The following is a 23,918-nucleotide window of genomic DNA, read 5'->3' on the forward strand; positions in this document are numbered from 1 at the left end:
CGCATGTGCAATAAGAAAAAATAACTGAAATCAAGACTCTAATCTTCTACCATAGAAAACTGCACAAGGAAGAACAAGTTAAACAGAAGAAAAGAAATAAAAAGTGGAGCATAAATCAATAGAATTACTGTAGGAAGTCAACAACAAAAATCTGATTCTTTGAGATGATCAATAAACCCTATAAGGCTGTAGCCAGAGAGACAAAAATACCAACATCAGAAATGAAAGAGAGTCCATTACTCATGCAGGGAAAAACACAATCTGAATAGATCTACGTATATCCATTAAAGAAATTCAATAATTAATTCAATAATTAATACCATTCCACAGCAGAAATCACCAGGCTCAGATGGGTTCGCTGGTGAATTTATCCAATTTCTTTTTCTTTTTTTTTTTTTTTTTGACAGGCAGAGTGGACAGTGAGAGAGAGAGAGAGAGACAGAGAGAAAGGTCTTCCTTTGCCGTTGGTTCACCCTCTAATGGCCGCCGCAGTAGCGCGCTGCGGCCGGCGCACCGCGCTGTTCCGATGGCAGGAGCCAGGTGCTTCTCCTGGTCTCCCATGGGGTGCAGAGCCCAAACACTTGGGCCATCCTCCACTGCACTCCCTGGCCACAGCAGAGAGCTGGCCTGGAAGAGGGGCAACCGAACCGGGACAGGATCGGTGCCCCGACCGGGACTAGAACCCGGTGTGCCGGCGCCGCAGGAGGAGGATTAGCCTAGTGAGCCGCGGCACCGGCCATACAAACATTTCTTTTATGTTGTCTATGTTTATCTTTGGGCACACCAAAAATTTTCTTTACACAGTTTTCTTTTTTTAAAGGATGATACATGGATGTTTAATACCTCCATATTATTTCTTAAAGATTAAATCTTTCGGGGCTCGTGCTGTGGCACAGTGGGTTAAGGCTCCAGCCTGCAGTGCCAGCATCCCATATGGGTGCCAGTTTGAGTCCCAGCTGCTCCATTTCTGATCCAGCTCTCTGCTATGGCCCAGGAAAGCAGTAGAAGATGGCCCAAGTCCTTGGGCCCCTGCACCCACGTGGGAGACCAGGAAGAAGCTCCTGTATTGGATCAGCTCAGCTCTGGCTGTTGTGGTCATTAGGAGAGAGAACCAGCAGAATGGAAGACCTCTCTCTCTCTGGCTCTACCTTTCTCTGTAACTCTTTCAAATAAGTAAAATAATTCATTAAAAAATAAAAGAAATCTTTTAAAAAAAGAATCCCAACTTTTTTCTTCTTCCTTTTTCTTTAAAAAATTGCGAATTTTTCATATTTTTAAAAGGTGTATTTTTCTTCATTTGAAAGAGTAACAGAGACAGGGAGAGACAGAGAAGGAGATCTTCCATCTGCTCATTCACTCCCCAGATGGCTGCAACAGCTAGGACTGGTCTGGGCTGAAGCCAGGAGCCTGGGACTCCATCTGGGTCTCCCGGGTGGGTGGTGGGGGCCTAAGCACTTGAGCTGTCTTCCTCTGCTCTCCCAGGTGTGTTCGCAGGGAGCTGGCACAGAAGCACAGCAACTGGGACTTGACTTGGCTCTTGTAGAAGCAGTAGCTTAGCCCTCTGTGTCACAGTGCCGGCCCCTCCTTTCTTCTCTCTAAGTCCCTTTTATAAACTATTAGTCTCATTCATTGAGCATCCATTTATTAAACACCTGTAGCCAAACTCCAGTGTCTAGGAAGTCGCAGTCCAGCAGTCGGGAGAGAAAACTCAATAACCATGCAAATGAGATAGTGGAAGCCAGGGCCTGGTTGAGTTTGGAGGGCTCAGAGAGAAAGTCTGACAGAGGAAGGCTCATTTTTCACAGAGTGTTGCAGGAAGAGAATTTGGATAAAAACTAGGAGAAATCATTGTCCAGGTAGGGGGATGATTTGGGCTAACAGAGATATGAACAAACGGAGCCCTTTGGCAAAATAGGAAGGCATCTGATTTGACTGAAGTAGAAATGAAACAGGGCAGGCAGCAAACCAAGGCAGAGGCCAAGAAGGGTGCTCCATCCAGAGTCTGTGGTGTTTAGTAGTTAGCGGTGAGGCTCTGGAGGGTTTCGGACAAACATGCTGAGCTCAGATCTGTCCATTGCTGTTGTCCATTTTGGTGATTTTTCTTGTCATTCTGCTTGTTTGCCTCATTAAAACAAATATGCTATTTTACAAACACAGGAGAGTCTTAAAACAAGGGGAAGCCAAAAAACATTTTAGTAAAATGATTAGACTTACCAAATCCCTGGAGTGCTCCCCCCAGCATTTGGGCATCCATCATGGGGTTGAAGTTAGGAGCTGGGAAGATGGTCCCTTGCACCTGGTGGGAGAGTCCATAAGAAAGTGAGTGTGATAAGTTGCATGAAAGGTTTCAACATTTTTTTTTGCCAGGTAAATAACAGTGGAAATCTACTCTTTTTAAAATTTTTAAAAAAAATTTATTTAAGTTATACAAGTTTCATGAATGTCATAGATACAGAAAACCTATTCTTTTTAATTAAACATTTAAAAATATTTTGACTTGTATTTTAAAATATTTTAAAAGCAGAGAGGCAGGAGAACTCATAAGTTTATCCTCCAAATGCCTGCAACATCCAGGATGGGGCCAGGCAGCAGCTGGAAAGTTGGAACTAAATTCGAGCCTCTCATGTGGATGGCAGGAATCCAAGTACCTGACCCCATTACCTGCTGCCTCCCAGAGCATATTGGCTTGAATCTGGATTGGGACTGGAAGAACCAGGACTCAAACCAGGCCCTCAGGTATGGAATGCAGGTGTTCAAATGAAGTTTTAACCAATGTGCCAAACACCAGTCCCTTATTTGTTTTAATTAAGACACACACAAGTCTATTCAATGAAAGCCCTAATTATATGTTAGTTGTAGACAGCTAATTTGGTTGTGTTTATTTTACCTATTGGCTTTCATAATGTTGACATCTACTATTTTAGACAAGAAACTGATGCACCCAAAACCAAGAGTAGAAAAATATAGGAAACAAATGAAAAATACTTGTCTTGTTAACAGCAAGAATCATTTTCTTAGGAATTGGAGAGTACTTCACAGAAAGTGAAAAGGAAGCTTTTGGGGGGAGAGTTCATGCCATTTACACAAATTATAAGCAGTGCAGCCTTTTTTGCACATAAAGCACCCTAAAATCACATTAGGGGAAATTGAAAATGTTTGAATTTGGGTTATGAGAGTTATACACATGTGGGTCATCTAGGTGGGCAGGGTTATTTAGCTTGCACTCATAGCTGCAGGGGCAAACCAAAACCAGAGTGACAGGCCCTGGGAATTCTCCCTCTTGCCAGCAATAAAATGGCAGAGAAGTGAGGGCAGGCTTTGGGTCCACATGGCCCATTTATTTTAGACAGAGCTGGCCCAGGCTGGGCACCATAGGATCACAGTCAGACCAGGAGAGCTTTCAGCAAAAAATGTGTTATGAAGAAAGGCAGCTCTCCCGGATGTTGTCAGCGTAACCAGAATCATTGTGAAAAAAAATATGCCTTCCCATAGCAAATGAACCCAGGAGGCCGTGAGAAGGGCTCATTCGCCATGCTGTTCAGCAATATCATCTTAGCTGGAGACAAAGCTTTCAAACAGTAGAAGGTTGGTTAATTAACGAGAAAGGACTAGACCATAATTTCTACTTAAACATACACACGCCAATACCCAAGTGCTCACGGGAGGATTAAGAACAGTGTTCGCTAGCTCAGAATTCAACTCATTTTGAACTCGATTTCACTGATGCTAAGAAACATGGAGTTCGCTATTTGAAGGAGGCCAAAAGCCTCATGATGATTGTGAGATGGCCATGTTTTCATATTTAGAAGTACAACGGTGTTAGTGGAGTGAACTCTTAAATGCCTGTTTGGAAAGGTACATGTAATTAAGGGAAAAGCACAGTCTGTATCTTACAGAGTTCAAGTACATTCATGTACAAGTGCTCCTGAATCCCATGACAAAGCTAATCTGCCTTGAGCTCTTCTCTCACTAACATCCTCGCACTCACGACGTTGTTGTTTGTAGTTAGTACCTTATATTTTCCCAGTTTGGTACCTGTTCCTCAAATTGGGACAGATTGTATCATTTTATAATGCATTGTTGTGCCAAGTAATTGTTCTAGGGCTTCATTCTTTTATCTTTCAAATTATATTTTATGTTCTTTGTCTGCATAAGTTGTGTCAGAACTTGACCAAGATTGTCTGTGTACTGAATGTTCTTTTTAAACTATTCCAATTTATTAGTGATGTCACTTGTATTAAATGGTTGATTTAAAAATCATTTAGTGAAATTTTTGGCTGAATAAACTGGCTTTACATATGATCTAATAGAAGTTTAAAAAAATTTCTTTTGCAAATACAGAGCATATATGAATTAAGTAGATTTTTTCCATCATTATATTTATCATATTGGATAAGCAATAATAAGTAAATAAGAGAGAGAAAAATTAGCCTGAAAAATAAGGTTGGTGAAGAGCTTTTCATAGTTGACAGAGCAGAAATTTCTTCCTTATGGGTGTGTGAACAAGCAAGTGATCTGGAAAGTGAGGGCACAGGCATGATTTGCTCGTTGTATATTGAGTAGAACATAGAGTTGTGGGTGGCAGGTACAAGATTACTACGGGATGTTAAAAGTCTTAAGCAGGATATTGATAGCTGATTTGAGTTCCAGTGAAAGAAAAAAAAAACAGTGCAGTTGGCAGGGCGACTCGTTGAGAGTCCCAGCTGACATGTAGTGCGGACCTGGACCCAGGCAAACAGTGCGTGCTCCAGGAACGCAGCTGCTCCGCTAACAGCATCTGATCTGACCTGCTGGTTTTCACAGTTTAACTTACCCAGTGAAACTGAGAGAACCACAGACGGTTGCTTCAGGTGTGTATTCAGAATGTAACACCGCTAAAGCAGCGCCCTTTCCATGAAAAGGTCTTACGTTTTTGTGGTCATAGGGCCAAGTGGAAAATTTGAAAAACAAGTACACTGTTCAGCATGACAGTGAAAAATACTATGTGTGTGTGTATGCGAAGATTTTATTTTCCTTGATTTGAAAATGGACAGGGTTGGAAGTAGTATCACTCATCTAAGGCAAAGTAGGATCTAATGCCTGTCGTTTCAATTTGAATTCTTATTTATTTATTTAATTTATATAAGGTGAACAGATTTCATGTATTTCTTATATATGGATTTAGGAGCTTAGTGATACTTCCCACCCTATTCTCCCTCCTGCCCATGCTCCCACCTTCTCTCTTCCTTCCTTTCTTATAATTCCTTTTGATTTTTGCAATGACATTTTCAGTTTATTTTATAATTGTAAGCTTAACTCTCTACTAAATAAAGAATTCAACAAGTAGTAAGAAGGAAAAAAACACACTGTTCATTCACAGTAGAGACAAGGACTGTAAGCAATAATTCTCAAAATGTCCATTTTGCTTTATATACATTACATTTTTTATGTTACGCTATTAGCACAGACCAGGTAAACATATGATATTTGTCTTTTTGGGACTGGCTTATTTCACTAAGTATAATGGTTTCCAGTTGCATCCATTTTGTTGCAAAAGACAGGAGTTGATTCTTTGTTATGGCTGAGTAGTATTCCATAGTGTATATATACCACAATTTCTATATCTAGTCATCGGTTGATGGACATCTGGATTGATTCCATATCATACCTATTGTGACTATAAATGTAATCCAAATACAAGTTTTGCTCCTAGTCATATATAAATTGGAGTTTTGATAGAAGAATAAATAGTCCATTTTTAGCAAACTGAATCAACTACCACATAATCTAACTGTGCAAAACAGTAGGAATGATTTGGATGTGTAACATTGCTTTCTTCTGAGAAGCCACCGCTCCCTGGCAGTGGAGTGGTATAGCAGCTAAGCAAGCTGATCCAGTGGTCGACTCCCCACAGAGACACCAACATGAGCAGCGATTCACACTCAATTCAACTTCACAAGAGCTAAGGAAGCCAACTGAGAGACCGCAGGGCCTGGTTTGCACATAATAGTGAGCAAAGAGCCACTAAGGAAGTCAGGAAGGAAAGAGCTGACACGGTGCCTCTTCCCCAGTTCTATGAAACATAGCTCCAAGTCTCTCACCTGGGGGAAGGAAAGGAAGTTAAGTATACCCCTTAGACTTGAAACCCAGTGCTGGAGACAGCCTATGGCCTGTGCCTCAAGACTCACACATGAATTCCGAGCCTTTGGACCTCCATAGCCAGGCTGGCAAAGGAGTGACTACCTGTATCACCTCTCCCCCAGCCTCCAGCAGACAGTGGAACAAGAGTCCAGTCACCACCAAAGAGTAGGGAATGAAAGGAAGCTTAGGGCTTTGCTTTTTTTTTTTTTTAGATTTATTTTTTTATTTTTATTTGAAAGAGTTAGGAGAGAGAGGGAGAGAGAAGGAGAAAAGAAGAGAGAGAAAGGATCTTCCAGTTGTTGGTTCACTCCCCAAATGGCCACAATGGCTGGGGCTGGGCCAGGCTGAAGTCAGGAGCCAGGAGCATCTTCCAGGTCTCCCAAGCACTTAGGCCATCCTCTGCCGCTTTCCCAGGCACATTAGCAGGAGCTGGATAGGAAGTGGAGCAGCTGGGACATGGACTGGCACTCATATAGGATGCTGTGTTGCAGGTGGCAACTTAACCAACTATGCCACAATGCTGCCCCAGGGCTTTGCCTTGAAGCTCAGTGCTGGCCCTACTATGATGAGACCTGGCACTAGATAAAGCTCAAAGGCCTCTGTCCCTGGGACCATGCTCACGGTCACAGCATGTAGGTCTGCCCTGGTGTCAGGTGAGATCTGGAACAGGCTCATTTCTGCCCTTAACACCACCCAGCATTGAGGAGACATGGTGTCTAACCTGACACCATGCAGTGCTGGGAGATTCAGAGTTCTACATGTGATGCAATTTAGTGCCAGCCTGGGTGGCCAAGGGGCTGCCCCACCAAACTATCCCCAACTGTGGGCAGAGAGAAAGCAGCAAGACTCCAGCAGCTGGGAAGTAGGGCACCAAAGTGAACACAAGATTGTATCTTGGAAATGGTATAAGCACTGGGCAGATACCAATTGTCCTTGTCCTAGGCCAGTGCCTATAAACAGAGCCCTGGACCCACCTGGATCCTGGTGGATACTTGTGGCAGTAGCAAAATGAGACATATACCCCCGTCAGCATCAGCTGTGGTTGGTTGCCATAGCCTTGGGCTGCAAGCCCACCGTAGCTGCAAAGAACCCTATGGGAAAGTGGGCTTCGGCCCTGCTCCATGTGTACTGGTCTCAGCAGGCTGTGGGCTCCAGGTGTGAAGTAGTATCAGGGCACAGGCAGCCCCAGGATTTGTCACTCCTTCCTTAACCTCAAGCAATATAACACTGAAAAAAATAATTGTCTGCATGGGGGAAGAAAAAGAAGACAAGTCCTGAAACATTTCATAGAAACCTAGTGCTGACACTATGGAGATTCATGTGTCCCTGCCGGACTTTAGGCTTGGTGGTACCATGACTCTAGCCATGCCCTTGGCAATGTGGGGTCTTGAGTGGCTCCTCCAGGACTCCAGGCCAGTGCTTCCAAATCTCAGCCATAGTGGACTAAGAACCAGTGCTCTTGCAGCCGTGGCTTCTGCCCCACAGACTACTACCAAGACCCACACATCCCTGTGGAGACTGAGAAGAGCAGCCATGCCCCCAGTGCTCTGCCGACAATTGCTGTGAAAGATTTAGGGAGACTATACCACAGCATCCAACTGGAGATGAAGCCAAAATAGCCCACAAAACAACACCTGAAGACCCATATTCAGGAAAAAGTCTTTTACAAAGAAAGCCGCTCAAAAATGATAGAAAAAATTGATCTGACACATGTGCAGATATTGACAGACACAGGAAGATGCAAGGCAGTATTACTTCTTAGGGGAATACAGTAATGTTTCATAAACAGACTAAAGAAAAGGAGGTTGATGAGTCAAAAGCATGATTAAAAGGATACTCATGGAGATACAAGAGAATACATACAGACATTGAACAGAATCAGCAAAGCAGTGAATGATATGAATGAGAAATCTAGTGAAGTGATAAATCTTGAAAAAGAACCCAGCAGAAATCTTGGAAATGAACAACTTAGTAAGTAAATAAAAATACAAATGAAACCTCAATGAAAAACTAGTTCAGACAGAAGAAATATTTGAAACTTGAAGACCTGTCTTTTGAAATACCACAATCAGAAAAAAAGACAAAAAAATGAATTTCACTGAGAGCTTTGGGACATCATTAAATGAACAAATGCTTAGATTATGGGACTCCAAGAGGGAGTAGAGGCGTAGAAAACATAGTCAATGAAATAATAACTGGAAAGTTCTCCAATCTTGACAAAGATTTAGAATCTTAGAAGGTTCTTGAGACCCCAAATAGACATGACTAGAAAACATTCTCGCCACAAGACATCATAGTCAAATTCTTAAAAGTACAGCACAAAGAGAATTCTGAAATCCACAAGAGAAGGGCATCAAGTCACACTTAAGGGGAGCAGTAGAAAAGCAGCATGGTAGGTAGCAGGAACTTCACAGACCAGTAGGGAATGGAGTTTCATACCCCAAGGTTAAGGAAAATCAACCTGCCAACCAAGACTGACATACTCAGAAAAGCCATCCTTCATAAATAGAGGAGGAATAAAGGCTTTCTAAGGCAAGCAAAAAACATCACCACCTGCCAGCCTTATGGTAGATGCTTAAGGGACTTCTACAAATAGAAGCAAAATAAAGGTAACTACCATCATGAAAAGACATACAAATTTAAAATACACTAGAGAAAGGGTAAAGGATATTCAACATGAGCAGAAGAAACATCAGAGTCATATCCTTGAATGTAAATAGACTAAATTGCCAAACTATAAGAGATAGACTGGGGCTAGCTTTGAGGCACAGCAGGTTAAGCTGCTGCCTGCAGTGCAGGCATTCTCTATGGGCACCGGTTCGAATCCTGGTGCTCCACTTCCTATCCAGCTCCCTGAAAATAGGCCTAGGAATACAATAGAAGACAGTCCACATGTTCGGGCTCCTGCGTCCACGTGGGAGACCTGGAAGAATCTCCTGGTTCCTGGCTTCAGTCTGGCCCAGCCCCAGCCATTGTGGCCATTTGGGGAGTGAACCAGCAGATGGAAGAGCTCTCTCTCCATCTCTCCTTCTCTCTGTAACTCTGCCTTTCAAATACATAAATAAAATAAATCTTAAAAAAATTTAATAGAAAAACCAGACTGGCTGAAAGGATTAAAAAAGAAGACTCAATGACACTTTGCCTGAAAGAAACTGATCTCACCAATAAAGATATGCAGACAGAAAATAAAAGGAGAGCAAAAGATAGCCCATGTAAATGGATAACAAAAGTTAGTAGGAGTAGCTACACTTTTATTAGACAAAATAGACAAAAACTATAAAAACAGGTAAAGAAGGTCACTATGTAATGAAAAATGGATCAATCTAGCAAGAAAATACTACGGTTGTAATGTCCAAATGTCCCTTGGCAGAATGTGCCCCCACCCCCCACCCCCCAACTGTTAGATTCATCAGGAAAAGAAGACAGAAGACTCAAATCTGAGAAGTAGATCAGAGAAGAAAAAGGTGATATTACAACGGATACCGCAGAAATACGAAGGTCATTGGGACAAATATTAAATACATCAACAAACTTCAAAACCTAGAATATATGAACAAATTTCTGGATGCGTATAACTTACCAAAACTGAACTATGACTACACAGAAAACCTGAATGGACTACCAGTGAGTAACGACATTCAATCAATAATAAAAGACTTCCAGTGCAGAAAAGCCCAGGACCAGAAGGCCTCACTATGAAAGAACTTTTAAGGAAGAACTAGCACCAGTTCTTCTCACATTTTTGAAAAGGTGGAACTCTTCCAAACTCATTCTATGAGGCCAGCATTACCTGGATTTCAAGACCAGACAAGGATACAACAGAAGAAAATTACAGCCCAATCTCTCTGATGAACACAGATGCAAAGGTTTTCAACAAAACAGTAGCAGGTTGGATCCAACAACACATGAAGCAATCAATCGCCCTGGCCGGGTGGAATTTACCCCTGGGATGCAGATGATGCAATATACATGAATCCATTAGCATGATACATCACACTAACATAATGAATGTGGGAAAGCTGAGGACGTTTTCTCTAAGATCTGGAATTGGACAAGGATAGCCACTCCCACTGTCCTTATTCAGTATGGCACTAGAAGTTTTAGCTAGAGCCACTAGACATGATAAACAAACAAAGGCATACAAATAGGAAAGAAGTAAAAATTTTGTAGATAATGTATATGACCAAGAGACTGCTAGAACTGATCAACAAATTCAGTAAAATTGCCAGACAATAAATTGACACAAGAGTCAGTAACATTTTTATATTCTAATAATAATAATACACCAGTAATAATAAGCCAGGGTTGCTTTCCAATTACAGGAAGGCACACTTCAGATTTTTCAAGTACTTTTTTTTTTTAAAAGATGTATCCATCTATTTATTTGAAAGGCAGAAAGAGAAAGAGAGAGAGAGAGATTGAGATCTTCCATCTGCTGGTTCACTCCCTAAAGGTTGCAAACAGCTGCAGCTGGGCTGTGTTGAAGCCAGGAACCTGGAACTCCATCCGGGTCCCCCAGGTGCTCCCAGCCACCATGCTATGCCACAATGCCAGTCCCTTCCTGACTCTTCTTATAAGTGTCTAAGAGGTTGTACCTTGTTTCCTGAGATCGTTTTATAGGCTGACACTCTCACACTCTTTGCTATTTCCATCTCTTCGTCCTCATCACAAATATAAATAGTACTAAATGCTTGGAACTAAGAGGAGAACAAAAGATCTGTGCGTTAGTCTTTTATATGAAGGACAATACATGTATCAGTAGAAACAATAGGTAAAAATATAGCTATCAATGATTGAATATAAAACAATCATTATAGAAATATTTCCAACTTACAGAGTTGCTATGATCTTTGTTGCATAAAATATTGTTCTTTGTTACCCAGATAATTTAGAATTAATGTTATAAAATATAAGTGCAGAAAGACAGGAATAACAACTTTTGCTTCTTGACATTTTTTCTTACTCCAAATCAAGAATGAATATGCCATGCAGGTATCCTTACACATTTCAGCAATACTTTCAGAATTGGTTCCTTCCCAGTTAAAAACATATACACATACATAGTTTTCCTTTTAAGCAATTCTCTGAAATTCTTCCACATCATGAAATCGCATTGAAGGAGAAACCCCCTACAGTACAGAATATATTTTAGGAGGCTTTAAACACCCTCAGCCAGGTTCTCAATAATTTAGGCAATAACTACCCATTCACTCCCATGACTGATTAGGAAAGGGAACAACAGTGGTTCTCCCTGGAATCCCCACTGCTCTGAGAGAGCAATCACATTACAGTCACCCTCCCTCGGCTTGGTCTAAAGGATTTTTCAGGCGCTGAGAACAAGGCATAAATCAAAGTGAGTAAGAACCTGCAGCGTTCAGATAGCTTCCTCCCCACTCGGACACCTCTCGCCATGAGGCTGATCATCTCAGCCAGAAAAGAGGGAATGCATATGACTTTAAAAAATTGTTATTTCTTTATTTTCATTTTATTTGAAATGGAGAAAGAGGGAAGGAGAGAGTGAGGGGTGGATATGTATATATGTATATATATGTATATATATGTATATATATGTATATATGTATATATATGTATATATATATGTATATATATGTATATATGTATATATGTATATATATATGTATATATATATAATATCAGTGTTTGAGTTGAGTTGTACTCATGATTGGCAACAGACTACTTAATAGTGATTTCTGAGAGACTGAGAGAGAGTGAAAGAGTGAAAACCCAATTCCCATTAGCTGGTTTGCTTTTGGGAGCAAGGTGTCTAATACTTCAAGTTTTATACAGAGTACACAGAGAAACCCCTGTATTGCCATGAAGGGATCAGAGTTTTGTCCACAGCGGGGTTGTCTAGTGTCAAGAAGGGACAGGATGCATGGCTGGCTGGGTGTTTCTTGTCATCATCAATTAGAAGAAATGGCAACCAAGCCTCAGGTGAGTTAGAGACCCTTTGCCCTTGGCTCCTGTGCACTTCTGCTCTCAGGAAAGAATCTTTCCAGAGACAGAATCACTGAGATAGGATTTTTGTGAATTTAGCTGGATTCTTAAAGGAAAGTATGACTTTAGTTTATAACTGTATTATACTTGCAAAGAAAATATCTGTATTATCTAATCAAAGTAAAATTTAATGAAGTGATGACTAGCTCATTAGGAATAGTACAGATAGTGATATTAAGAGGTTTAATTATATTAGTTTTCAAATTGTTGCAGAGTGTATATAAATAGGAATCAATTATTAAATTAGTTGCCATAAGATTTTCACTAGTAGATAGAAGTTAAGGAGCTTAAGAAATACATGTAGGGGAGCCAGCACTGCAGTACAGCAAGTTAAGTTTCTGCCTGCAGTACCGGCATCCCATGTGGGCACTGGGTTCAAGTCCTGGCTGCTCCACTTCTGATCCAGCTCCATGCTAATGCACCTGGGAAAGCAGCAGAAGATGGCCCCAGTCCTTGGGCCCCTGCACCCATGTGAGAGACCTGGAAGAAGCTCGTGGCTCCTGGCTTCAGCCTGGCCCAGCCCTGGCCATTGCGGCTATTTGGGGAGTGAACCAGCTCTCTCTCTCTCTCTCAGTCTCGACTTCTTTCTCTGGATCTCTGCCTTTCAAGCAATTAAGTAAATCTTACAAAAAATAGATACAGGAGAACTTATTTCACCTACCCAGCCTTTTACAATGAAGAAACAAGTCAGTCTTCTCTAACATCATTTTACTATTTTTGGAAGCAATGCTTTAGGAAGATGCTTAAGTTTAACTTATGAAAGAAAAAAAAATTCTCACATCTTGAATTTTTATGTCCTTTTTTGGTATCTCAGTGAACAAAGATGATTTTAAACTTACAAAGTTTTTCTATTATCTAAGTTAAGAAATATTAAATGAAAGTTATTAATTTTGAAATGTTTGCAGGTCCTCTTAAAACCTTGTCATACTTTTATAACCAGGAGATTATAATTGATTTTGTACTAGAATCGACTTAGGTAAGGAAAAACGTATTTTGCAAAAATAAAATCACTTCCCAGTATGCTTGACAGAAACAAGCTCTCCATTTTCATTTGTGTGCCATTGAAGACGTGAGTGACATCTGTCCAGCGGTTTATCTCCAAGCAGTCCACTGCGGAATTCCTGGGAAGGTCTTAGGATTGGGCACAGCTGGAGTTCCACCTTCCATTTGGATCCTGCTCTCCTTCACTGTTGGGAGTTGATTTTGGGTTTACCCTCCTATAAGAATCATTACCATCTCTCCTCTCATCAAAATGCTTCCACTGTTCATATAGTTTTAAAATAACCTGATAATTTCCAAAATCTTCTCGGTATCCCCAGGAAGCTCAGCAAACCACTGTCTGGCATTCTGTTGTACAACACAGGCCACGTGGAGGTGAGCTATGGACAAAGTGCCCTTCTGTAGGCGTCTCTCACTCTATCCAGCAGGGGGAAGCCACGCGGCTTCTTAGCCCATGCCCTGCACATACTGGAGCAAAGGTCTAGGAGGGTGATAAAAACTGAAGCAACAGCCCATTAATTCTGGAATATGGAGTTCACATTTCAATATAGGATTCATCCCATGAGCAAGTTCCTTTGGAAAAGTATCTGCAAATCCACCTTTCCATACAGAAGTAGCAGCAGAAACCAATCTTGCATTTGAGACTACTCCAAATTCCTCTCCTTGGGTGCCAAAAACACAGAGGTAGAAGCCATTCATACAAGATTTATGCTTTTCCGAGAATATCCGGCATAGAATGTCTCAGAATAGACTGTAGCAGTGGCAATAACTGGTCTTAATTTAAGATGTTCATCTAATGCCTAGACAATATCTGTAAAAAATATTTGTAATTTTCCAATACTCTTCTTGTGAGAGAAATTTCAAGTTCTTTTGGCACCCCTTCAACAGCTCTTGTTTATCTTGAATCTGATGCAAATAGTGGGAGCTGGGCCAAGAGTGCCCTGCCGGGAACACAGCTTGCCCTGATAAAAAAAGCACCAGCCCATGGAGCTGCCTGTGGAGCCCCCATGGACCTGCTAAGCTCTGCTCAGCTTTTCTGATCAGCTTCTCCAGAATCCAGAGTAAAAGCTCTAGGATTCAAAAGTCTTAAAGCCAGCAAACAACCTATAATTTAAAAGAAGGGAAAAAGGAGAAATGTCCTCTCTGCATGCTTTCCCAAACACAATACTCAAGAATGATTCCAATCAAATGAAAGCCGAAACCATATAATGAAGTAAAGGGGAGAACAGAAGTAGTTCAATACCCGTGGCACCAGAATCCCCAAACAGAGACCAAACAGCACTTGCTGAGTTTTCAACGTGAGCCAAGAACTGTGCTAGCTCATTTATGTCACCTTGCGCTCCAGTGTCGTGTCCCCTTAAAAAATGATGCTGAAACCTAATCAGCATGTGTCTGCGCTCCTGACTGGGATGGGGTATTCTTTCAAACAGCCTTGGCAGAGGGAGGGTTCCCATGTGCCTTCTGCACATGACAGCCACCCAAATGAGAGGACATAGGAGTGGGAAGCATTGAAAAATCATTGGATAATTAATATATACTTAATGTCAACGGTGTGGCAAATGAGGATGCCTGTGACAAAAAAGCTGAAGAAAAGTTATTTGTGATCTCTCTACCAATTATTGTCAGATATTTTCTTTTTTTTTCATTTATTAAACTTTTATTTAATGAATATAAATTTCCAAAGTACAGCTTATGGGTTACAATGGCTTCCCCCCTCCCATAACTTTCCTCCCACCCACAACCTTCCCCTTTCCCGCTCCCTCTCCCCTTCCATTCACATAAAGATTCATTTTCAATTCTCTTTATATACAGAAGATCAGTTTAGTATATATTAGGTAAAGATTTCAACAGTTTGCCCCATATAGCAACATAAAGTGAAAAAACTACCATTGGAGTACTAATTATAGCATTAAATAACAATGTACAGCACATTAAAGACAGAGATCCTACATAATATTTTTTAAAAATTAATTAATTTTCTATGCCATTTCCAATTTAACACCAGGTTGTTTTTTTTTTCATTTCCAATTCTCTTTATATACAGAAGATCAATTCAGTATATAATTAGTAAAGACCTCATCAGTTTGTACCCACACAGAAACACAAAGTATAAAAATACTGTTTCAGTACTAGTTATAGCCTCACTTCACATTAGACAACACATTAAGGACAGATCCCACATGGGGTGTAAGTACACAGTGACTCCTGTTGCTGACTTAACAATTTGACACTCCTGTTCATGGCGTCAGTAATCTCCCTAGGCTCTAGTCATGAGTTGCCAGGGCTATGGAAGCCTTTAGAGTTCGCCGACTTTGATCTCATTCCGATAGGGTCATAGTCAAAGTGGAAGTTCTCTCCTCCCTTCGGAGAAAGGTACCTCCTTCTTTGATGGCCCCGTTCTTTCCACTGGGATCTCACTCACAGAGATCTTTCAGTTAGGTCTTTTTTTTTTTTTCCCATGCTATCTTGGCTTTCCATGCCTACTATACTCTCATGGGCTCTTCAGCCAGATCCGAATGCCTTGAGGGCTGATTCTGAGGCCAGAGTGTTGTTTAGGACATATGCCATTCTATGAGTCTGCTGTGAATCCCATTTCCCATATTGGATCCTTCTCTCCCTTTTTGATTCTATCAGTTAGTATTAGCAGACGCTTGTCTTGTTTGTGTGATCCCTTTGACTCTTAGACCTATCAGAGCCATCAATTGTGAGCTGAAATTGATCACTTGAACTAGTGAGATGGCATTGGTACATGCCACCTTGATGGGATTGTGTTGTAATCCCCTGGCACATTTCTAACTCCACCATTTGGGGCAAGTCCGATTGAGCATGTCCCAAATTGTACATCTCCTCCCTCTCTTTTTCCACTCTTAAATTTAACAGGGATCACTTTTCAGTTAAAATTTAAACACCTAAGAATAATTGTGTGTTAAATACTGAGTTCAACCACTAGTACTAGAACAACAACAACAACAAGAAATACTAAAAAGGATAAAGTATTACATTGTACATCTAAAGTCAGGACAAGAGCTGATCAGTTCATTGTTTCTTATAGTGTCCATTTCACTTAACAGGTTTCCCCTTTGGCGCTCAGTTGTCACCGATCAGGGAAAACAAATGATATTTGTCTCTTTGGGACTGGCTTAATTCACTCAGCATGATGTTTTCCAGATTGCTCCATCTTGTTGCAAATGACCGGGTTTCGTTGTTTCTTACTGCTGTATAGTATTCTATGGAGTACATGTCCCATAATTTCTTTATCCAGTCTACTGTTGATGGGCATTTGGGTTGGTTCCAGGTCTTAGCTATTGTGAATTGAGCTGCAATAAACATTAATGTGCAGATAGTTCTCACAAGAGCAAGTGGTTTGCAATTTCTCTTCTTCCATTGCCCATATCTTTTGACATAGTCGTAAGACATTGCTCCAGATAGAATCACTCTGACTTACTACTTGGTAATTTACCTTTCCATATGATCCTGCAGGGTCCTTGGTGAAGCCTGTCGTGCTATTTTCTTATCTTTAAAGTAAATGCAAGGTGTCAGGTGCATAACAATAACATGAGCAGATCTAAAAATACTGCTCAGCTTTCCTTACAGACGATCTAATTAATACTAAGATGCTGTTACTCCCTTTTTATTTCATCAGTAGTATATTATTTATAAATAACTGATATGACATTTAAATATAATAAGCATAAATGCATTATTTAATAACTGATACATTTGAGCCTAACGAGCATATTTAAGTACCAACTAAAATAGTGTGTAAAATTTGCAAATCATGTTTTTTGAGGTGAGGGAAACTACTAGGATTTGAATAGCACCTTTATATACTTTATCTAATTTGGTGGTATCAACAAGACTGTATCAGATAAGGTAAGTTTTCCTGGTTCTCTATTATATATGAAAAATGATGATTCAATATTTATACAAAACTACTGGCTTAATAATTGGCCACCCAGGTTAACAGTGTTATTCTGACTTTAGACCTAGGACTCCACTGGTGTAGCTGTTAATCTTTTGAAAATATTCTTTGTTTGCTATTATTCTCATATTTCAAAAAATTAAGGAAACTTTATATTTGCATATGAGCTAATAACCTTTTAAGCTGTTGAAAGGCCTACTACACATGAATTAATCTAGGGGTGATAAAACATATAAAGACTTAAAATTTTGAAAAGGTTATATGTGAGGCAAATTCAGTACAGGCTCTAAGTGAGTTCTGGTGTTTGGGAAATGCACCCAGCCCCGCATTTCACATGTAAGGCAGAGATTATGCTGACTGTTAATGTGTGAAGAATTTCATTCCAGAGATAGATTAGAATAATTTCTACAAAACGATGTTGTTGTCTCAGGTGAATGGTGATTCTAATATTGTAGCACCTTTTGTCTAATTTGATATTTTTAGAGAGGTTGGTCGTTAGCACTCTGAAAGCATAGTAATCTGTTTCACAAATAGAACCAGACTGCTGGTGATTACAGATTCTTCAGGTTTCAGTAGCAGACATCAATGATATCGCTATGCAGTGTGAACTGTATGTTCCTGAGGTGTTAATGAGGAAAAGAGTGGTTCTTTGCTTTATCAATTTTTCTTCCCTTTTGGACACTGATAAAAGACAATGGAAAGTATCATAAAGTTCTATTTGCGACAGATTTTTACGTTTAAGAGAATACCTGGTTGTGGCTAGTTTTACTTTATTTTATTTTTCCTTTCTCTGAGTGAATACTGGCTACAGCAAGATAATATGATTGCAAGGAAAGTCGATATTCAGAGAAATAAAACCTTGACTGGGTGATCCATAAGTAGGTTGTTTAACTGCATAAGGAGTCTTCAAAAGTTCATGAAAAATGTGTATTATGAGCAAACTTGGCATGGATTTCGAATAGTTTTGACCAAAAGGAGCTTATTTCTTAACTTATCTTTTAAAAATTTTTTCACAAAATTTTGGGAATACCCTTGTATAATAAAGATAGTGTTTATTTTCCTGTTAATGAAAACACGAACAAAATTTAGAATTTACCTGGACAGACATGATTAATATTTATTACCAAGGTAAGGGCAGCTTTATTGAGAGTGCTTTTTACCTTTAGCTGTTTTAAATAAGTGTCTTGCATAGTGTTTCTATTCTATTCAGTGAATAAAAAGATATAAAAACCTGTAAAACAAGAATTACATGGGAAAAAAAAAACCCTCGAGGTATCATTAACATGGGTTGAAGGCATTCCATTGTGAGAAGGTGTTTTATAGACATTGTTTGAACATCTTCTATAATTTACTTGGGGCATGGAGACAAAAGCAGCACTGCTAGTCTTGATTGGTTTTATATAAGTTGGTGAACAGGTTTCTACTTATAAAATGAGGAGTATTGATTACACGATAGGAAAATAAGATAATTTAGATAATTTAGTTGCATGTAGCTGTAATCATTTTAAAAGTTTAAAGTATTTGAAACTAAATTTTGATTTCTCAAGGGTACCTTGTTTTATATAGACATAGATTTGCAGTGTAAATGTTAATCAATGTTCTAATAAATATCAATTAATAAGTGATCTCATTATGAAGTACATGTATCAGAAGGTATAGGAAGGAAAAGATGATTCAAAAACATTGATGGTCATCAAATTATGTGATACGGAGTCTTTCTCTCTGAATTTTCAATATTTAAATTATTCTTTCATCTATTTGCCAAATCATACAACAATGCCTGAAAAAGATGATCACCCACTCAAAGAGGGCATTGCACTGCTTTTTTTTTTTTAAATTTGACAGAGAGTTAGACAGTGAGAGAGAGAGAGACAGAGAGAAAGGTCTTCCTTCCATTGGTTCACTCCCCAAATGGTCGCTACAGCTGGTGTGCTGTGCCAATCCAAAGCCAGGAGCCAGGTGCTTCTCCTGGTCTCCCATGCGGGTGCAGGGCCCAAGTACTTGGGCCGTCCTCCACTGCACTCCCGGGCCACAGCAGAGAGCTGGACTGGAAGAGGAGCAGCTGGGACTAGAACCTGGTGCCCATATGGGATGCGAGTGCCGCAGGCAGAGGATTAACCAAGTGAGCCACAGCACTGGCCCTCATACTGTTTTGTTTTAAAGAATACTCAATTGGCTACTTATTTTTATACAATGAAGCATTGGGAAGGCCCCTAAATATTTTTTATATGAACTCAAGTCCAACTTTATCTTCAGCTATAAATTACATTTGGGGTGCTTTAATATAATTTTCTTCATTTAAAAAAGGTATTAGCTGCAATGATGGACAGAGTAACATTTAAATTTTGGTACTTTACCAAAAATAGAGATCATATGCCTAAGAGATGAAAGCTCATCAAAATTCATATGGTACTTTATATTAAAAGGAAAACTTCTGCCGTGTCAGTATGCTTTGTTGAATGGGAAGCAGTTATGGATAGGCACGCACACATACAAACTCACACACACATACACATGCACACATAAGGATATATGGTTTACTTTCTATAAAGTGAGCATTAGAAGTGTTCACTTATAAACAGTAGAAAGAAAGGGGTTAACGATTAGAAATGTTCACTTATAAACAGTAGAAAGAAAGTGGTTAATGATCAAGAGGGTTATATAACAATTAGAAAATGAAATTATTAATGTGCAGAGAGGTATTCACTAGGAAAAAAAAACTATAAACACTTAAATTGCTCCATTTCCTTCACTAAAACTGATGCTTTTGCTTCACTCTAATACTCTCCTTCACTGATTTTTCTGTATATGTTCATTTCACCCCCAAAGATCTATTTAACAGATTTATAATCAAGCAAATCAGTATTTTCTCCTTTGCTAGATGTGCTTATACTATTGTCAATAGAGTCCATGTGAAAGGAATCTCAAGGAGGTGATGGTTTCCCAGCACCCTTTGCTCTTTTGAAGAGGCTCTCTTCTTTCTTTTTCTTTTGTGACTTGGGGGATGCTCCCTCTCCAAACTCCATGAAAGTGTCAATGCTTAAATGTGACTAGCTTCAGTTCCTCCAGCCCATGGGAAATACATCTACAAATAACAGCCACTTCTATGTCCATTGCATCTTTGTTCTGCATGGTTGGCCATATTCTGACTGGGAGAGGAAGGGTAGGAAAAGAAGCATGCGTCTAACCCAGTGAGTGAAAGTTGGAGGAAACAGCATGTGACCAGGAATGGTCTGGTGTTTGCCTGCTTCCAGCGCTGGGATAAACAAGGGGCTGGCAGTGAAGACTCCTCCTCTCCTTTCTGCCCCTTCTCTCCAGATGAGGAGCACATCTCACTAGCAAACGGCAGGCCTGATTTCAGCTCATTTTTGTTCCTCGCTGGACATTGCAGCAAGTCACCTAGAGTCTCCTGCTTCATACTTTGTGAGTTAATTATTTATTGGTATGTTGCAAGCTTGAGTTATTATGAGATGCATTCAAGTCCTGGCTCCACTCCTGATTCCAGCTTCCTGCTAAAGCCTACCCTGGGAGACAGCAGGTGATGAATCAAGTACTTGAATCCCTGCTACCCATGTGGAAGACCCAGACTGAGTTTCTGGCTTCTGGCTTTGTCCTGTTCCAGTCCCAGCTGTTGTGGGCATTTGAAGAGTGAAGCAGTGGATGGGAGTTCCATCTTTATTGTCTCTGCCTTTCAAAAAACTTAGATATATATATATATATATATATATATATATATATATATATATAATTATATACATATATTTTAATATATATATTTTAAAATATCCATCTGCAAACTTGGAACCTGGAACAAACCCAGCTGGGGATTTCATTGCCCACAATAGTAGAACTGAATGCATTCATCTCCCTGCTCCCCTGCCCTAAACTGGGAACAAGGCAAGAATGGCCCCTCTCAGAACTTCCTTAGTATACTCCTGAAAATCCTAAGCAGTGAAACAGGAGAATCAAAAGAATTAGAAAGCATACATATTGGAAAAGAAGCAAAATGATGCCAACAGTAAGTAAAGAAGGCCCGTAGAAATGAAGCCATATTATTTCCATGCCTGGAAGGCTTTATATTGTTATGATGTTGAGTCTCCATAAGTTGGTTGATGGTTTCTGCAAAATTGCAGTCACAATTCCACTTTGTAGATCTTGATAATTTTATCCTACTGTTTTTTTTTTTTTGTGGAAATATAAAGTACTTTGAATAGCTGAAACAAATTTTAAGAAGGAAAAAACTAAAGGAATAATGCTAATTGATTTTAAGAAGTATTATAAAGCCATGATGATAACAAAAGTGTGGTATTGGTTGGAAATCTGTAAAAATAGATTGGTGGAACAAAAAAGGAAATTCACGATTGACATGTACAGATAAGAAATTCTTGACAAAGTTTGCAATGACAATTCAATGGAGAAATAATAGTTTTCCCCCAAAATTACACTAGAATAGTTGTCATCACATTAAAAAATCAAGCTCAACAATATCTTATACCTTACACAAAATTTAACGTAGCTATCATTGACCATGTAAGTAGAAATGCAAGTCTAGAACTTCTAGAAGAAAATATAGGAGAAATTCTGATATGTGTGATTTGGGCTAGACAAAGAATTTTTAGACATAACAACAAAATATGAGGTATAAGGCAAAATAGATAAATTGGGTTTTGTAAAAATTGGAAATTTCTGCTCAGTTCTGCTAAAGGAATGAAAAGTTACAGAATGGGAATAAATATTTGTAAATTACATTTCTTGTGGACAAATTCATCTAGGATATGTAAAAGGCAATAATTATTAAAAATGTCAAGCTTTATAGACACATCCCCCAGAAAGGTATGACAAATGAGCATATAAAAAAGATGACCAATTTCATTATCCATAAAGAAATGTGAAGTAAAACAATAATGAGATGCTACTTTAACACATTGATTGTAAGAATATAAAATTATACAGCCACTTTAGAAAAATTGTTGGTTTCTTTTTTTTTATAAAGATTTATTTATTTGAAAGGCATAGTGACAGAGGGAGGTTGCTGGTTTCTTATAAACATACTGTTGCCTTAGTATGAGTATGTTACTGTTAAGTATTTACTCAAAAGAAAAGGAAGCTTATCTTTATTCAGAATTTTTCTTATGAATATTTATAGGAGCTTTATTCTTGATCACTAAAATCATGAAACAACCAAGATATCTTTCAGACAAAATAGATAAATTATATTACATCCGTAGAACAGAAAACTGCTTAACAATAAAAAAATTATGGGCTAGTACAGCAACATGGATAAGTATTAAATGCATTGTACTAAGTTAAAGAAGCCAGATTCAAAAGTTTTCATTGTCTCTGATTTCATTTAGATGACATTCTGGAAAAGCTGGAGCTACAGGAAATGAAAATATTCAACATTTGCTAGAGTTTCGAGTCTGGGGACAGTAGGTGAGTGCAGATGTGGGATGTGAAAGGGTTTTTGGATGATGGAAGTCTTCTATAAGAGAATGTATTGGACACATGACTCAAAATTCAAAATTGTATACTACAGGTAATATATTTTATTACTAGGAACTTTAACAAAATCAGCATGTATGTGAGGGGAACCCGACAGGGCATGAAATTTGAAGCAAATTATACTATGCTAGAAAATTACATATTGAAAATGAATATCACAACCACAATAAAGTCACTGAAGGGAAAGGACAGGTTGTAGCATTTTGATAGAATATTGTAAAATTAGAAATGAAAAGCATTCAGAAAATGTGCTCTTCTGAGTGAAGGTGTTTCTCATGGGGCCATATCTTAGTGAACTTTAAACTACTTGAATGGTAGCGTTGAAAAAATAAGAAGGTGTATTTCACATATTGGTAGTTATGGTTTTATTATCAAGAGAGAAGTTATAAATAATGAGGAAGTTGCTGGAATTGTGATGTCCATTAGGTCAGAGTTATTGGAATGAAGCTAGAGGATAGTGATAGAAAGATATAGTTACATACATTTATATGAAAATACATATAGGTGGGTAGAGATAATTGGGTTAGTGTATAAAAATATTACTTCGCTTTGTACCCTGAAGGGACTTATGAGCAATGACATCCCAGTAACAATGAGTATACCTAACATTCAAATCTTGATCTTAGCCTTCATCCAAAGGAATCAGAGATCCTTGAGAAGTAGTTAATTCCAGGGTTGGGGTAGGAAAAAATACTGGATGAGACTAGTGTATCTTGTACCAGCTCAAAGTTAGGAAAAGCTTACACTAAAGGCAATGCTAAAAATAAGAGTCATGGTGGAAGTGTTCCCAGTGGCCAAAGATAGAAACATTTGAGCTACTCAACTATTAATGATGATAATGGATTATAAACTCAAGAATGAAATACATACCCTCTTGTCTTTGCAGTACGGATAAATACATCAGTAAAAATGGTTTAAAAAGACATCTCTTCCAAAAAGAATAATTTTTGGAAATTAGTAAGAGAAAATTTAGAAAGAATAACAAAGTTAGAAAAATATCATCATACAACACCACAGGAATAATCCTGCAGGTAAAATCCACTGTAGATATTCAAATCGTGATAGAAAATTTAAAGAGCAACAGGATGACTGGATGTCCTCAGAGTGTTTGCACTCAGTAAATATTTGTTAATTGCAAAGAGAGTCATACCATCTTCACGGTGAAGAAATCTGCAAAACACAAGTGAGCTAAGTGCATGGTAACTAAGTGATCCTCACCCTCACCAGGAATGACATGTCCACTTCATGTCTCCTCTCCTAGGGTGCACATTAGAGGGGTACATTGCACACATGTTGTCCCTCCTAACAAGATCCATTCTGAACCTAATCAAGAAAAGTATACGGTTCCGTATTGAGG

General features: G+C 39.1%; 1 protein-coding gene and 1 pseudogene across 4 annotated transcripts in view; one reads left to right on the forward strand and one right to left on the reverse strand.

Annotated features, from left to right (window-relative positions):
- Nucleotides 1–23,918, forward strand: part of LOC133765850 (probable ATP-dependent RNA helicase DDX60) — a 172,896-nt gene that overhangs the window by 83,831 nt on the left and 65,147 nt on the right. For 3 of the 4 annotated variants that reach the window (XM_062199408.1, XM_062199407.1, XM_062199409.1), the window contains exon 24: nt 22,414–22,492. In XM_062199408.1, coding sequence (XP_062055392.1) covers nt 22,414–22,449 — 36 coding nt within the window. In that variant the 3' untranslated portion in view covers nt 22,450–22,492. Of the gene's footprint in view, nt 1–20,377; nt 20,483–22,413; nt 22,495–23,918 lie in introns of those variants that run through there. The other variant, XM_062199410.1, reaches the window with a different exon arrangement.
- On the reverse strand, nt 13,271–20,191 carry LOC133765758 (cyclin-C-like; annotated as a pseudogene).

This window comes from Lepus europaeus, chromosome 8, assembly GCF_033115175.1.
Source record: "Lepus europaeus isolate LE1 chromosome 8, mLepTim1.pri, whole genome shotgun sequence".
Classification (NCBI taxonomy): Eukaryota; Metazoa; Chordata; class Mammalia; order Lagomorpha; family Leporidae; genus Lepus; species Lepus europaeus.